This window comes from Ornithodoros turicata, chromosome 2 (assembly GCF_037126465.1).
Source record: "Ornithodoros turicata isolate Travis chromosome 2, ASM3712646v1, whole genome shotgun sequence".
Classification (NCBI taxonomy): Eukaryota; Metazoa; Arthropoda; class Arachnida; order Ixodida; family Argasidae; genus Ornithodoros; species Ornithodoros turicata.
Window position 1 is genome coordinate 22,987,311 of NC_088202.1, and position 16,728 is coordinate 23,004,038.

The following is a 16,728-nucleotide window of genomic DNA, read 5'->3' on the forward strand; positions in this document are numbered from 1 at the left end:
AAGATCACGGGGTTTGAACCCCATATCTTGTTCCCCTGCAGTACCCTGAGAGGTCGCGTTTGACAAAATCGCTTCCATACCAGCTCTCGAAATGGCGAAATGGCCAATTTCTTCAAATTCGGGACTTAATATCATTTGATATAACAATAAAATTAAAGATGACCTAAGCTAATTTTGTAATATGTATATGTGAAAATAAGATCACGGGGTTTCAACCCCGTACCTTGTTCCCCTGCTGCACCCTGAGAGGTCGCGTTTGACAAAATCGTTTCCAAACCCGCACTCGAAATGGCCAAACGGCCAATTTCGTCAACTGCGGGGCTTAATATCATTTGATATAAAAATAATATTAGAGATGTCCTAAGCTAATTTTGTAATATGTATATGTGAAAGTAAGATCACGTGGTTTGGACCCCGTACCTTGTTCCCCTGTTGCACCCTGAGCGGTCGCGTTTGACAAAATCGCTTCCAAAACGGCACTCGAAATGGCCAAGTAGCCAATTTCGTCAACTTCGGGGCTTAATATCATTTGATGCAAAAATAATATTAAAGATGTCCTAAGCTAATTTTGTAATATGTATATATGAAAGTAAGATCACGGTGTTTGAACCCCGTACAATTCCCCAGTTGCACCCTGAGATGTCGCGTTTGACAAAATCGCTTCCAAAACGGCCCTCGAAATGGCAAAATGGCGAATTTCATCAAGTTCGGGGCTTAACATCATTTGATATAATGATAATAAAGATATCTTAAGCTGGTTATGTAATATGTATATGTGAAAGTAAGATCACGAGGTTTGAACCCCGTATCTTGTTCTCCTGTTGCACCCTGAAAGGTCGCGTTTGACAAAATCACTTGCAAAACGGCACTTGAAATGGACAGTTTGATCAAGTTGTAGTTGTTAGTGTGTATATAAAAGCGATATAAAATACAAAACGGTATCATTTGTGTATTACTCACTCAACATAAAGTTGTCTATTCTGTCAGCCTTTTCGAATTCTGGAATAAATGACCGTTCGCCTTTCGAACTGCTTCAGACGGGCCGTACAGTCTCAGCGCATGCGTATTACGATAATACTGCGCCTAGGAGGGGAACCCTGTCTGAGTCGCAACTTTGTAGGCCCTGGGTGCATCAGGATTAACACTAACACATCGTGCCGTGGTTGGTATGTGGCCTGGAGGACGTACTGAACAAAAATAGGCGATGACATTTCCAGAATTTGACTGTCTTTGTCGAAAAATCGTAGTCTAAACATGGGCGCTGTGCAAAAATCGATGGAATCCCCATAAGCGCAATGCATTAAAATTAATTTGGCCAAGGTGCACTAGGTTTATATTCTGCTATCGCCTTTCATGTCCCCAGAGGTTCTTTACATGGTGTTCTTCTCTATTAGACGATGACATCTTAAAAATTGTATTCTGTTTTGCTGTTAATTGGCATAAACTCTGTCTCCCATTGAATTCTGGCGGAGTGCGCCGCCGCCAGCTGGGGGGGGGGGGGGGGGTGACCGCATATTTTGGGATTGAGTACTCTTCAAGACAGCGTCACTACGAACAATGTAACTTATTTGTGGAGAAGTTAACAATCCAACACCACCACCGCTGCTTGTACTTCCCCTGGTATCAGGGCAGACAAATTCTGAGCTATAATCTTGGTACCCGTAAAAAAAAAAAAAAAATCTCATCACTCTCCAACCATGTCTCACTCAGTGCAATCAAAGAATATTTAATACTGTTAGCACACAGAAATAAAGTTATGTCCTCAAAATGTTTTCGCAAGCTTCTAGCATTGAAGTGGAAAGCAGAAAAATTCATGACAGCACGTATCAACAATTACAAAAACACAATCTTCCATTATACAGTAACAATCTTAGCAAGATCAGTTTCACTCTTAATTCGCATAACAGGGCTATCAGTAGCATACCTAACCTTGATCTGGCACTGATCCGTCCACACGAACCTCGATCAATTTGTATTCGCAGCCTTTCTTGCTTTAGCGAACAACTTTTTATTTTGAAGGGTGAGGTGGTCGTTAAAGTAAATAGGAGACCACGCACTAGTCGTTAGCCCCAGGTCGCTCGCTATTAGTCGTGCCTTTTTCGCACTTTGTTGAAATGAATTCTTTTTCATCCTTGATACAAAACGAACTATTATGTTTCTTTCATTCATTTTGTTGTAGACTGAGACTCGATGGACGGCGTCAATATCAGATTCTTGAACCTTGAAATTAATTTTATCGCAATCGTCTGTATGATTTTTAGGCAACCCTCACCCTGTGTAACAGGAACTTCCTTGACTTGAATGTTATTTGATCTGGAATATTGCTGAAGATCACCAACTCGCAGAGATAACTCAACATTTACCTTCTTCACGATCATATTTTCGTTGAGAGCAGCTTCTAACTTTTTTTGCGTTCCGTTAAACTTTTCATTCATGAACTCGATGCTTTTTGTCACTTCTGCGATCTGAGCTAACATACTTCAGTTAGATGTCTTGAGAGTTTCCACAGAATCGTGGATAGCTGCGTGAGCGAGCCGTCATATTCTTTATCTCCTTTTCAAGTTCCAGATTAGAAGGCACAGTAACAGGGCAAAGTCACAATTTAAGGAAGAACCAGAAATCGCTATGTCAATCGTGAGCGCTGTAGAAATCGCGAGAGCCAGGACCTAACAGCAAGCAAGTACATGAAAGTAACCAACCTGGTCGTAATGAGAAAGACAATCAGCAGTTGAAATAGTAGGAGCAGGCTTGGCTCTACCGCGAAGTGCTCAAAAATGTGCTGTGTAGGGGGGGGGGGGGGGGCTGTCGTAGACTGAGGAAAACAGAGTGAAATGTGCTGTGTAGGTTGTGACTGTGGCTTATAAGGCAGCACAAGTTGAGCGCAGTCTGTCGGAAAACTCGAGACAGCACAACCGGTGCGGTTATTCAAACCCGCGTCACCTTCCAGTCTCAGCCTGGAAAGCTGTTATCCTAATCTCTATGCCACGAGAGCAGGTAAACGGTTCGTGAGCCGAACCTTTTAGAATTAACCGGTTTGAACCGCTATACGTGCCTTCCGGAGTTGCACCGTAACTGAACCGATCAAACCTGAACACGAACCGTCAACATTTTCTGTTCGACTCTCTAACGACGGACCTAACCGGATTTAGTGCAACGCATAGACGACAGCGTCCAACACGGGAAGTCCGAGAATGACCGTTTGGTCACGTCGGCAGGCCCACGCCACGACGAAGCATGACGCCTCTCTCCCGCCTTGACAGTTCAGCTTGCAAGACGTAACATAACGTATCACTCTAATGTCCGCAGCTGCCTCGTGATAATAACAAACACGTTCGGTGCTATGCTTTACTAGGTACTCCTAGCCGCGAGCAGGTTCTGGTGCGACACTCCACAAGCGAGCTGAACGCGGGGAAAAGAGAATTAGTCACGCTGAATACCATGTCATATACGTGTCTGCGCGCACGGGTTCCGTGCCGTCGAGCTGATCGTCCGAGCTGAGCGCTCGCAGTAATTCCTCAGGAGGCCAATCATGCTATACCGTTAAAACGGGCATATATAGTGCCAGTGTAGCGCTAAGCCTCATTTGTGGATTGTTCGTGTAAGGGCAGACCGTCATCATTTTTTAACGCATGACATCACTACCTAATTCGTATGGGGCATTGCAATGGAGATGACGTTGGTAATCGAACTCAACTGCTTGTCATTCTTTTTCTTTTTTTTCATTTTTGCTGTTTTTCTGTGTCCGACTATGAACCATATATCCTTGCTTAACTTTACAGTTACGCCACTTTTTATAGTCTCACTTGAATTCATCCGGGAGTACCCTATGTTCTGTGTGTGTATTATAACCAATGCGTTCGTGAAGCACAGTGTACCTGTTCAGCGTATTATTTTTGTGGTTCGTCACTGTGCGTAAATGCTATTTCCCGTTTGGAAAAGTGTGACCTGTGAGGCTGGTAGGATTGCGTTGCTACAGTGCGGCAGAACACTTCAAGGGCGAGCATGCATGCCCGTGTCTATGTGTGTAGTATAAATTATGTTGTTAGATAACTGTGGGTACAAGTATTGGTAAATTTCTGAGTAAGCAGTAGCAACACCAATACACTTTGAGATTACACGTAGGCTGTGATACTCAAATTGTAGTTCTTCTCCTGGCTCATTGGTTTTATTGCTCATTCTTCTCATTATCATCCACGTGACCTCCTAATCGAGGTAGCCAAAACATGAACAAAACAAGACCTTACCTCGCCTTTGCATTCTTGTGCATAAGTCCACCGCAAAGTTATGAAAAGAAAGTGTAGTCTGTATATATGCTTACGTCCATTTTGGGTTTACCATTTCCTTGCTGCTGATGCTAGAATGCTAGCACGTTGCTCTGAAATTATCGTTTAACAGCTTCTCTGTCACATATGGCTACAAAAGTCACGTGCTTACCTCTCCATACATTTAATGGCAATTTTAGCATTGAACGAACTCAGGCAATTTACGAATGTGTTATTCGTCCCTTGAAATGGGCCTTGCACAAAGACCCCTCTAGCGTACTTCCCATCCACAGTGCTCTTCGGTCTCATTGGTTTCCTTCACTCTGTACATATCTCACTTTCACCCCTTCATTATTTTTCGCCTTAGTCGCGACAATGCCCGCCCGCATATGTGCAGTCGGGCTCACGCATGCATTCCGTATCAAGAAACCCAGAGCAATGCACACAGAAAAATAACGAGAGTGTTGTTTTACTACCGCTGAGGCTTCTCTTAATGTATACGCGTCGCCTCGGAAGCTGTGGACGGGCCGGCTACAGAAAGCACCGTTGCATGCCGCTTACACACGTGGTACAAGTGAACGCTAGCAAGAAGCGACTTCCTGGAACGTAGCTGGTTTATGGAGCCGTATGCTCTAAGCGGCAGACCATAATGTCTAATCTAAGTGGTACAAGGTATCCGTCTGTACTGGCTGCACGTGATGCCATTGATATTAGCAGCACAGCATTGCAAAAAAAGAACCTCTTATTAAGCGTTTGTGTCTGAGACTAGACTCTGTAAGTCGGACTTACTAGTACGCCTTGGAGAGTATAATTTTCATTATCTAATGCATACTTTCGTTTTGTATACAGATAAAAACACATTCAGAGAATGATAATTACAATCCAGAAACAAATACTTAAAAGTGTTACAGGAATAGTATTACAATATCACAGTGTTGCTATTATCACCGGTTCACTTTATCTGTAATTTTCCTGTGTCCCACAGAGCTTTCATACAAAGTAGACCTTTCCCGTTGCTTTATCCCATACTCTCCCAAACAGAGTGACTTCAGTGTCTGAGACAACTTGAAGCTATCGTGCATTTCCTCTTTTTGACTTCGTGTTAGCGCCGCGAAGCAACTGTCGCTATGAGCGGCGTACAGGTGTGGAGAGATGGAGAGAGGACAGCAGGAAGGAGTGGGGGACAGGCCTGTTAGTAAGCGTCCTGGGCTGACTTGAGAGGGAACTGTGCCGATAGCACAGCCGGAGGTGGGATTCGAACCCACCACCTCCCAGTAGTCAGCACGACCTTGGCTATCACCAACGAGCGGGACGCCTTAACCCGCTCAGCCATGCCACAGGTGCATTCCCTCTAGTTCAGTGTTCCTAAGGGAGAGCCATACCATTTACAAGGTATTTATCGACTGAAACAGTGCGTCCAGTCACTCTTGCACCCGTTGCACCATGGATAGTTGCTCAAACTGAACGAAACCAAGACTCTGACTGCCCCAGCTGAGTCACACTCTCTTCGAAATTGATCGGCGCTCTCTAATCAGATTGGACAGATACTCTTCCTCTTTTCTGTGAGAACATGCCAAAAGACAACCACCTGATATAGCAGGTGACCGGAGAATGACTAGACAACGTTGGTTGACTGTTGATAACATAGGCTCCGGATATAGCGTACCTACCTCACCCAATCAACGGATAAGATTCTGAGTCATTCAAGGAGTGTTGCCACTTTTTAGCTGCGTTTTATTTGGTGTCAGAAGTCGCTAAATGTCGCCAAATCTAGCCAGATCAAGCAAAAAGTCGGTAAATGACGCCAAGTTTAAAATAGGAGCGTAATTGAACCTCTGTATGCAATAACAGGATAAGTTAAAAAATCCTAAACCGACAAAACTTCAAGTGTATATTTGGTAAAGTAATTTCAGCTGGGTTTCCTCTAATAACGCAAATGCGAAATGTGTAACATATATGTATGTGTGTATTCTACATGCATGTCCTGTTAGCATCGTTTTCGGGTGTGTGACTTAGCAGAAACTGAACGATGTTCAGGAGCATGACATATCCCACTTTTCAATGTAACACTGCATGCACAGGGTTATCATGCATAAAAAGGTTTTCACGAGTGGGACCTTGATGGCTGAACAATAGAGATGCCAGGCAGGGTGAAGTCACCTGTGTGGGGGTGCAGCAGCCTGAGTCGTACTTGTCGTACTGCTGAACGAGCACAATCTTGAACATAATGTCCCTGATGACACGCATAATATGACTTATTTGACAATGAAAAAATGGCTAGGAAGCAAGCGAGTTGGTGAAGATGATGCATAATGTAAACCCCCAAGACTAGGGGCAAGACTTCGTGTTGTGTCTGTCCCTTCGTGTTCCCTAGTCTCGGGGTTTTGCATTATGCATAACTTATTTGCTTAGTAAATACGTTCTTTTTTCTTTTTTTTTCGAATACCAGGCTCAGTAGCACTGCTGAGCACGGTCACGTTAGGTAAGAATAACGTATTTTTTTAGTAAAGTCGAAATTCATTTCCGCATCGTAGCAAAATTTAAGCTACACCATTTGTATGCCTGTGTAGAAAAGCGTAAGTAATCACTTGATGATTTACGCTATTTGGGTCACGCATGCAGTAACAGCTTCGTATTTGAACCTATCACTGCAGAAACGATACACGATGCACGAAACAATCAGTACTGTACGTGAAATGAAGTGTAATACGGCACCAGGAGTAGACAGAATGACTATTTCTCTACTCAAGAGTACCATGGACATCCTTTGTCACCCACTGTGCTATATTTTCAACCAAGCCGTAAATAGTGGGGTATATCCTGATGCATTGAAAGTAGCTAGGGTAGTTCCTACATTTAAAGCAGACAACCCAGATGTGCTTAGTAATTATCGTTCGATTTCGGTACTCACGTCAATAAATCTAGTTTTTGAAAAGCTGATGGTCAAGAGGGTCACGCAATATTTAGAATAATTGTTATTAATGAAAATCAGCATGGGTTTAGATCAGGAAAGTCCACTTCACCTGCGACACTCGCAGTCAGTCAACGCATTAATTCAGCCCTTAATGACAGGCTACCGGTCTTAGGTATGTTTTTAGACTTGAAGAAAGCATTTGGCACAGTTAATCATAATATTCTTCTGGACAAATTAGAGCACTATGGATTTAGAGGTCACATTAACCTATTTCTTTGGAGCTACCTGACAGGTCGCAAACAGATGGTCACAATTGGTGGCGTATCATCGGAGTACGAACAAGTAAACACTGGTGTAGCCCAAGGGTCTCTATTAGGGCCTATCTTATTCTCTCTATTCGTTAACAATCTCCCCTATGCATTAAATGTTCCATCTCCGTTCCTCTACGCGGACGACACAAGTTTGTTCTGCTCGGGTAAAAATTTTGACCAGATTAGTACAACTATAGAAAATGATCTTCGGGAATTAGAACAGTGGTTATTTTATAATTAAAACACATCCAAAACACATCCAAAACCACGTACATTATATTTCACACTCCTAATGGCCAGGTAGATGGGAACACTTTTTCGGTGACTTTATGCAATACAGTGATACCACAATCATATCAAGGCAAGTACCTTGGTATTATCGATGGATAATACACTATCATGGATGCCACAAGTAACATCAGTACAAAAGAAACTTGCGTACGGCTGTCATGTATTGATTAAATGTAGGAACATATTTCCCACTCAGGTAATGAGACTATTGTATTTCAGTTACATTCAAACTCACATCATATACTGTCTGGAAGCATGGGGTGGTACATATAAGTCCTATCTGACTGACCTTGTACGTCTACAAAAGCGGTCTGTAAGAATCATCATGTTCGCCAAATATTCTTCTTCATCCAGGATACTATTTACGCAGTTAAACATCTTAACAATTGAACAACTGATAGCACAAAAATGGGCACGTCTCATGTACAGCATTTTCAGAAATAACGAACCTATACATGTATCATTGCTAAATCATCCCAATAGATGAACCTGTACACAAGCCGAACGCAATTTCCACCTCCCAATAGTAAGGAATGTTTCCCATAGTAAAGAATGTTTCCCAATAGTAAGGAATATTAGTAAGGAAAGTATGAATGGCACTCGCGTTATTCAGTACTTCGGTGTTCGAATATGGAATCAATTGCCTTTCCAGGTAAAAAAATAGTCAACATATTTTTTGCGGCATGCCACCAGTGGATTATTAGTGATCATTTCAGTGTATGGTAGGAATATTGTATATGTTGTCATGGGGGGGGGGTTCGTTGTTATAGGTTTGTAATCTCCTAGCGTACGCTCCTGTAGGAGCTTTTGAAGTATGTAAAATTATGTATCTTGTGAATTCTCGTCCTTCAGTACATGGTGATAATCTTGTGTTTATAGTCTCGTGCTTGTAAACAAACATTTTTCCTATTGTTCTTGTGAGGCGTTACCGTATTACTCTGTTTTTATTATACGGTTGCAACTAATTCCTGAGAATATCTGTCCGACTGCCTTTACCACACTATGTATGAATTTAGTGGACCCGTCACTAGGATCAGCTAAGGGACCACACAGTTTTTGGCAATTGTCAATTGTAATATGGTGAAATAAAAAGAAAGAAAGAAAAAAGGAAGACACCGTCTTCCACGGAACGCCTCAAGCCACCTCATCAGGATGTCTCCAGCCATCCTCATTCCTTCTTCTAAACCGCCTGTAACTCCTAATTCGTATCCGCAGCTTTCACGCATGACGCCCCCGACCTTATGTCACCTGGTCCACCTCCCTGGCGACGTCTTTCTCATCTTCGGAACACTCGTCGTTTCGCACGACCTCACTAGGGAAGGGGGGAGCACGTGGCAGCACCATAGGTGGTGGTGGTGGTGATGTTGAAAGGGCTTGCCGTTGTCGGCCTCACGTATGTGGGCAACGTCACGACTAACGCGCTGGGGAAATGTGCGTCCTGGGCCGACTTCAAGGGGAACTGTGCCGACATATGTCTGAAAGCGTCTGAGGAAAACCCAGAAAAAACCCCAGACAGCACAGCCGGCACCGGGATTCGAACCCGGGTACCTCCCAGTCTCGACGTGACATGGCTAGCACGCTAACCACTGAGCCACGGGAGCTGGTGGCAGCACCATAGCCACCGTATTCGCGCGCTTTGCTGTGCTGACTATGGCAGCACCATAGCCACCGTAGTCAGCACAGCAAAGCGCGCGAATACTAAAACATCTGCGAGTTCAGTTCGGATGGTTTTCCCAGCATTTACTTCAGTCCTGCAACAGAAACAATAAAATACCTTAAATTCATTTGCGTGTATTGCTGTGGGGGTATATTAACCGCATAGCACAATAAACCATATGCATCCTTCTGGCTGAAAAAAGTACATTACCAGAGAAGCGTTATAGGGACAGACCAGCGAAGTTGAAATTCGTTCAGGTATTTAATGTACAGGGTAAGTCAAGGAAAACTGGCTACTTGTTTTCTTTTTCTTGCAACTTACGACTATCTAGGCTGCGTTGTTTTCGTTGACTTGTCGAAACATTTGTCGCCTTCTACGTCTGTAATGGCCATACTGAAACCCGGCTGATATTCACCTTTGTCAACGGCAGGAGTAATCAACCTATGTGTAATCACCCTGAGACGTCGTGGTATATCCTCACTCAACTTGCGGGTTACCCTGGCAGAATAAGAGAACGAGCCATCGATTTTCCCACGGCGGGCATTGGAAATTAAAGTGCCACTCCGGACTCGGAAAACACCGTTAATGTTATTTAGTCCATAAAAAGAAGGTGCCTCAAGGGTTCTATACACGATATTTCAATCCTGTTTATGAACGCTGTGCATTTCTGTCAATTTTTGAAGATCTGTTGAGCCTCCACAAGTTTCGATGACGCAAGGAGCGGGTGATGTAGGTAATCGTAAGCACACAAATTGCAATGATGTCATGTTCTGGAGAGGGTACTCGTCTCCTAGCACCGACGCTGGCGTTTGGGAGGACCACGTGAGGATCGTGAGTAGGGGAGGGCGTCTCCCCTGGAGAAGCCATCTCTCACATTTCCCCCTCTTTCCATCAGCGTCACGTGACTGCTTCCGCGACGCGTCTTCCGGAGGGAAGACTTTTGCACTTTTGCGCTTTTTCCACTCCGTCAGCGGAGCCCCATGTGACATACCCAAGCGGCTGCTCCGACCTTGGAGAAAACACAAGCAGCCCTGCTTGTCGGAGGTCGGAGCGTGGGGCTCCGCTAACGGAGTGAAAAAGTGCAAAAGTCTTCCCCCCGGAAGACGCGAAGGGCAACAACGTTGCCAGATGAGAGCCTGACGCTCCCTCGGATCATAAGATGACGTCACAGTTCACAAAAATAAAAAGTAATTTACTCTAGCTTTCGCGTTACGTAGAGCCAAAATATTTGGCAGGAACGTAAAGTGAGACAAGAAAATTTCAGTAACATAACTTTGGTAGGATTCTGAAGACACGAGATTTAGTCCGTAGTGGTACTTTAATCGTGTTATAAGCTCTTTGTCTTTGTTTCAGGTACGCCATTAATGACAAGACCAGAGGGAAGTATGTCGTCATAAACATCACGGTATGTTCACCTGATAGCTTCAGTCTTTTATTTTTCATTGATACATGACACACATGAACCTTTCAACCACCTCGGGACAATCCTGGAGGCGATCCCACAGGATTTTCAATGTGGGTACCAGTGTAGACATTCTAGAGGGACCAGTACGCCAGGATACAGTACCAGGCATGTCGAATAAATATGCATCTACAGGTTTAGCAAGCGTAGCACTTTTACTAATCAAAAAAAGTAAAAACACATTTTGAGAAGCGAGTGACGCAAGGAACGAAATAAAATAAAACAGTTAAATAAAAAATAAATAGTTAAATAGTAGATAGTTAAATAGAAAATAAAATAGTTTCGTTCGCGCTTCAAACTGTGCCAGCATGATGATTAGGCAACCTCGGAAGTTGATGAGTCCCTAGTGTAGGTTAAAAACTAGAGATGGGGCGGATCCATAATTTTACGAAGCTCGAATCTTTTGCACCGTTTCTTAACAAAGAGTTTAAGAGGTAGCCAAGGGGAACACACTTCTATTGAAAAGCGTTTTGGAGCAGAATTTGACATCTTTGTTTAATGAAAAACACATTTAATAATAGTTTACCTTCAGGAGAAAACATACCCACATACTTCTTAGATTTAATTTATTTAACATGTTGTTCACCGACTACAGGAAGTACATAAACTCTCCAGAAAAAAGTCTTTCCATAAGAGTAAGAAACAATCAAAAGCAAAACCATGTTACTTTTAAACTCGTAATGTAAGAGTTCCTGCCTGAACTCTTTCAGCAAAGAGCAATGTAAATAAACAAGCAAGGAAACACTCACCGGCCAACCTGGGTTTCGGCGGGCTCCGGAGGCACGAATTTTAAAAAGAAACAAAGAAACGTGGTTGGTGGATTCGAAAGATTCGATTCGCCGTTTTGGGCAATAGGATTCGGATTCCCGAATTCCTGTCTGGGATTCGAGGATTAGCGATTTCAATCGCTATTGAAAGCTGCTCAAACGAGCACACAAACGACAACAGAAACTAACACATCGCCACTGTCCTACGTAGTGACGGTAGTTGCCACAAAATGGAAAAGTAGAACGTTGTTGCGGAGGGAGCGAGACACCGTCGGAAGGGTTGTCTCATTTATATTTTATTTCTTATCTCAGTTGTTCACTCTGTTTGGGACGTCAAGCGAATTGGTACAGTAAGGGTACAGCAAATATGATATACAAGTTATACAAGGAAATAGTGGATCAACACGTTAAGAAAGCGGGCTCACCTTTGTCGTGTATCATCTAATCATTAGACCCCGGACATTTAGGCACGACAAAAGTTCATTTAAGGCGCCTGTAGTAGGCAGCAAAAATATCGACGTAGGCACTACTGGTGGTCTTATCCCCACGAACACACACGGTCCTCAGGATGTCCCCACAGTGTCATCGTGTCCGCGTCCTTCGAGGTGTATCCTCAGAACGCCCTGAGGATAACACTCGCGGACTGTCTGTGAAGAGTCATTCAGGTACGTCCTGTGCCCGTCCCTGTGGGTAGCTAGCGGGACGAGAAATATTACACAAGTGTGGATTACACAGATGTGGATGGACAAGTGTAATATGAAAAATATTACTTTGTTTAGTTTACTTGCTCGGACTCCATAAACACATTTGTTTTGTTTTTTGGCCGATCCTGGGGCCTTATTGACATTTTGCTTAAATAAAGGGCGGTCGAGTGTAAAATCCTCTGACTCCAAAAAGGATGACTATCTATGATACATGGAGCATTTCTCGTGGAAAGGACAGAAACGCGCGATTCTGTCGAACTGCTTTTGACTTTCAAAGGTTCTACCTGAATGCCTCAAACCTAAAGGAGTAAGAAACATAGACTTTGAAATGATGCAGAGCTAATACTTCAATCAATTCCTCGCTTTGAGTATTTTTTCTTTGCCTAATCGAAACAAACATTGAGAGCTCACCCTTCGTTTTGTGTCGCAGGTGAGCAGGACTCTCGAATTTACGGAGGGTCGCGTTATAAGCAATAAATATTGTCTGTTTTGGCTTCGGAAGATAATTCTAGGAGTGGGTTTCCTTGGAGTGGGAGACCTTTAGGAGTGGGTTTCGGATTGGGCAAGCTTGCGCTTGCCCCATCCTGCACATGGCAATACGAGGGCTTCTCGGACTTAGTGCCCGTGACAAGACTGTTTATCACTGGAACAATAAAAATGCTGCAATAATTTTGGTGTCATTGCAATTTGATGCTACTTCTGTAAGCACTTGGCGGGTGTGCCTCTAGAAAGAGCAAAGTAAAACAAATCAAAGCAGGGAAAAGTGAAGGAAAGCTTTCTCCTCTATGTGTACTTAAACTGTCCTAAATTGGTCCCTGAAGATGAGCGAGGGACAGCCTCGGGGACGTCATCTCATATGCCAAAGTGGCAGTATATAATACTCTGAGGATCAGATTTTGTCACCCCAGCGATGCCATCCCCGTCCTCATCTGACAAACTTAGGATAGCCCTGGGATGATAGTGTGTTATTGGGGATGGACACCATAAACTTGTGGCAGACCGTGGATAACGACGAAGTTACCAAGATACGGACACGAGCCACCAGAAGAAGCTTCAGTTCTATCGGCAACGTCCTGGAGTGAAGACACGGGTAGAGAAGTTCCCAAGCACATCAGGCGTTCCAGGACATTCGGTCATCGCTGATGGGAACTCACGTAGAGGAATAACATCTCGTGTACATTTTGCACCCGAAGGCATCGACTTCGACAGCGCCTTCCGCTACTTCGCAGCAGATCTCTGGGATATCTCGCTACGCACCAGCAGTCTCCTTGCGCTACTTTCCTGCTATTATATACTGGTCTGTTGAGCTCCGTGTCAGCCACACTGGCAAAGCGGGATGCACGTGACAGAGTTCGATGGTTCGCTTGTACAAGACGCATGGTGCGGAATAAATACCGTTCCTGCTAACAGTCTCCTTACTGCCTCGACATTGGTGCTGGCGACGAGCGTCAGGAACCTTCGTGCGGTTCAACCCGAAGTCATCTGGTTTCATCATGTCTGTTGGACGCGTCCCGCGGTTTGTACCCCGAGGCAACTGGTCACCATGAGTGGAGCGCCTCGAATTTTACTTCGAGGCCAACGAAATCACGGATTCCGGTAAACGCCGAGTATCCCTGCTGAGCTTATGCGGTGAAGCGGTCTACGACACGTTGATGTCGCTCCTTGTTCCACGACGTCCTTCCGAGGTGGCCTACGCTGACACAGTCAAAATTTTCACTGAGCACTACAACCCGAGACCTTCAGAGCTGCTTGCAAGATGCATTTTCTACAATCGTGACCAGTGGCCCACGGAATCGATTTTGATTACGTGCGCTGCGCGTGCTGGCCAAAGACTGCAATTTTGCTACTTCTCCAGCACCGACGCCCGAGTCTGCTGCTTTGGAAACCGGAGAGCAGACACATACGACACGTGCAACATCAATCTCCGGTACAACGACTTCCATTGTTTTACCACTGGACATTATGCTACGCGATAGATTCGTTTGCGGTGTGGCTGATTATTCCCATCTACAACAACGGCTCTTTGCAGAGAGAGGAGGCCTTACCTTTGAACAGGCACCGCAAATCGCATTAATGGCAGAAACGGCACTGTGTGAGCAGACGCAGCTTCGACGAAAATGTCTAGATACTAAGGTGCACAAGATGTCAGCGACAACGTCATCGAAGACAGGGATCGCTTCTTACAGATGCGGAGATGAGCGTTACGACTCACAGCTTGATAAAGAAGGGCTGGCAATTGTATTCGGAATAACACACTTTCATCGTTACATCGCAGGCCGTCAAGTGATAATTTTTACAGACCACAAATGTCTTTTGGGCAGTTTCGGTCGGTCAAAACCGATGCCACCTATTCTGTCACGCAGAATGATCCGTTGATGCGTGGCTGTTGGACTGTATGACTATGACCTTCAGTACCGACCAGGTGCAAAACATGCCAGTGCGGATGAATTGAACCGTCTACCTCTTCCAAGTTCATGTGATGAATTAGAACCTCCCGGTGACGCTTTAATGATTGAGGCCCATACGGCGCTACCTCTGACCGCTGCGCAGGTAAGTCAGTTTATGAAGACAGACCCGGTACTGAAACCAGTGCTCACAGTTTTCCAGTCAGGGGAAGATATTTACTGGTCGGGGCCGGAATTTTCTCCATATCAGAGTAGTAAAGATGAGCTTTCGATACACAAAGGCTATGTATTATGTGGAACTAGGGTCGCTATCCCTGAGGAAGCTCGTCCTTCCGCGCTACAGTTACTGCATGCGCTAATCTTGTCGGTTTGACTGCAATGAAGAGAGGTGCACGTAGCCACATGTGGTGGCCCACCATGGATCACGAAATCGAAATGACAGTACAGAGCTGTACGCAGTGTTAGATGAACTCCAGAATGCCACGAGCTGCCCCTTCACTTTTTTTTGCAACGGAGTCAAGTTGCATGGGACACTGTGCTTTTTCTAAATGGTTGGAGGTACGGACAATGACCTCCACAACGACAACAGCACTTATCGAGACCTTGCGGCCTATTTTCACTACCTTTGGAATACCACGACTACTGCTGCGGACAACGGTACAGCGTACACTTCGCAGGAAATGGCTGTCTTCTGTCAAAAGAATGGGATGCGTCACATCACCTCAGCGCCCTTCCATTCTGCCACAAATGGACAAGCTGAACGGATGGTGACGGAGACGAAGTTGGTGCTCAGGAAGCTCACCAAGGGCAGAATCGTGTGCCGTCTCGCTCGATTCCTGTTTCGACAGCACACCACGACGGGAAGATCGACAGCAGAATTAGTGTTCGGCCGCGAGCTCAAAACAGCGCTCCACGCTATTCACCCAACGAGCAACAACTCGGGAGACCACGAACAACCCCTAAAGGATGCAAAGATGTCCACCGTCAACCAGCGAGTGATAATGCGAAATGTTGAGGAAAAAACCCCATTGGGTGCAAGCAGTTGTGCTGCGACGTGTAGGACCTCGCTCATACCTTCTCCGTACAAAGGATGGCAAGCTACGCCGAAGACATATTGATCATCTACGAGACTTTGAGGCTGTACCAACGCAATGCAGCGCTGAGGAGATGACAGATGCACACACTATCCCTCTGCCGGCTGCATCAGTCTCTCCAATCACCACCGAACCGACAGTGGAAGACCGCAGACAGACTGCCGACGGCACTGCCGAGCCCACTGGCAGGGTTCGCACAACTCGACAATCGAAACTTCCAACCCGTTTCAGAGACTTTGTTTTGTACTAAAAGGTGGAAGACTGTCATGTTTATACTAAAAGGGGGGACTGTTGTATACTGGTTTGTTGACCTCCGTGCCAGCCACACTGGCAACGCGCGACGCGCGTGACAGAGTTCCATGGTTCACTAGCACAACACGCATGGTGCGGAATAAACTCCGTTCCTGCTAACAGTCTCCTTATTGCCTCGACTTTGATAGCGGCACTACGACGCTATGGCGTGTCGCAAACGACTGCCGTGCTGTGTACGCCTTCGGTGGCGCGTCTCGTTCTGGGTCATCCTCACTCGCCTCCTGCGGCTAACTTGCCACTTGGCCGGCGATTGTGGCCACTGTTGTCGCCGCTCCACGTCTGAGGAGGAGAGTGACGTGGTGGCCCGTGGATAGCAACGAAGACACACAGTCCACACCCAGCTACGGACACGCGCCACCAGAAAAAGCTTCAGCTTCAGTCTATCGGTAACGTCCTGGAGTGAAGCCACGAGTGGAGAAGCTCCCTGGCACCTCAGGCCCTCCAGGACATCCCGTCACCGTCTATCAAGACCCATGTAGACGAACACCACCTCCTCTAAAAACTAATACGTTTCCGCCATGGAGGAAGGAAACACAGGAGCGGCCGTTT

General features: G+C 45.2%; 1 protein-coding gene across 9 annotated transcripts in view; it reads left to right on the forward strand.

The window, feature by feature from the left end:
- The window catches only part of LOC135385235 (caspase-6-like), an 88,510-nt gene that overhangs the window by 13,069 nt on the left and 58,713 nt on the right, over positions 1-16,728 (forward strand). For all 9 annotated transcript variants that reach the window (XM_064614432.1, XM_064614430.1, XM_064614431.1 and 6 more), the window contains one exon: positions 10,789-10,840. Coding sequence is in view for 2 of the 9 variants with exons in the window: in XM_064614435.1 (XP_064470505.1) it covers positions 10,789-10,840 (52 nt within the window). In the remaining 7 variants the exon portion in view is untranslated. The remainder of the gene's footprint in view (positions 1-10,788; positions 10,841-16,728) is intronic.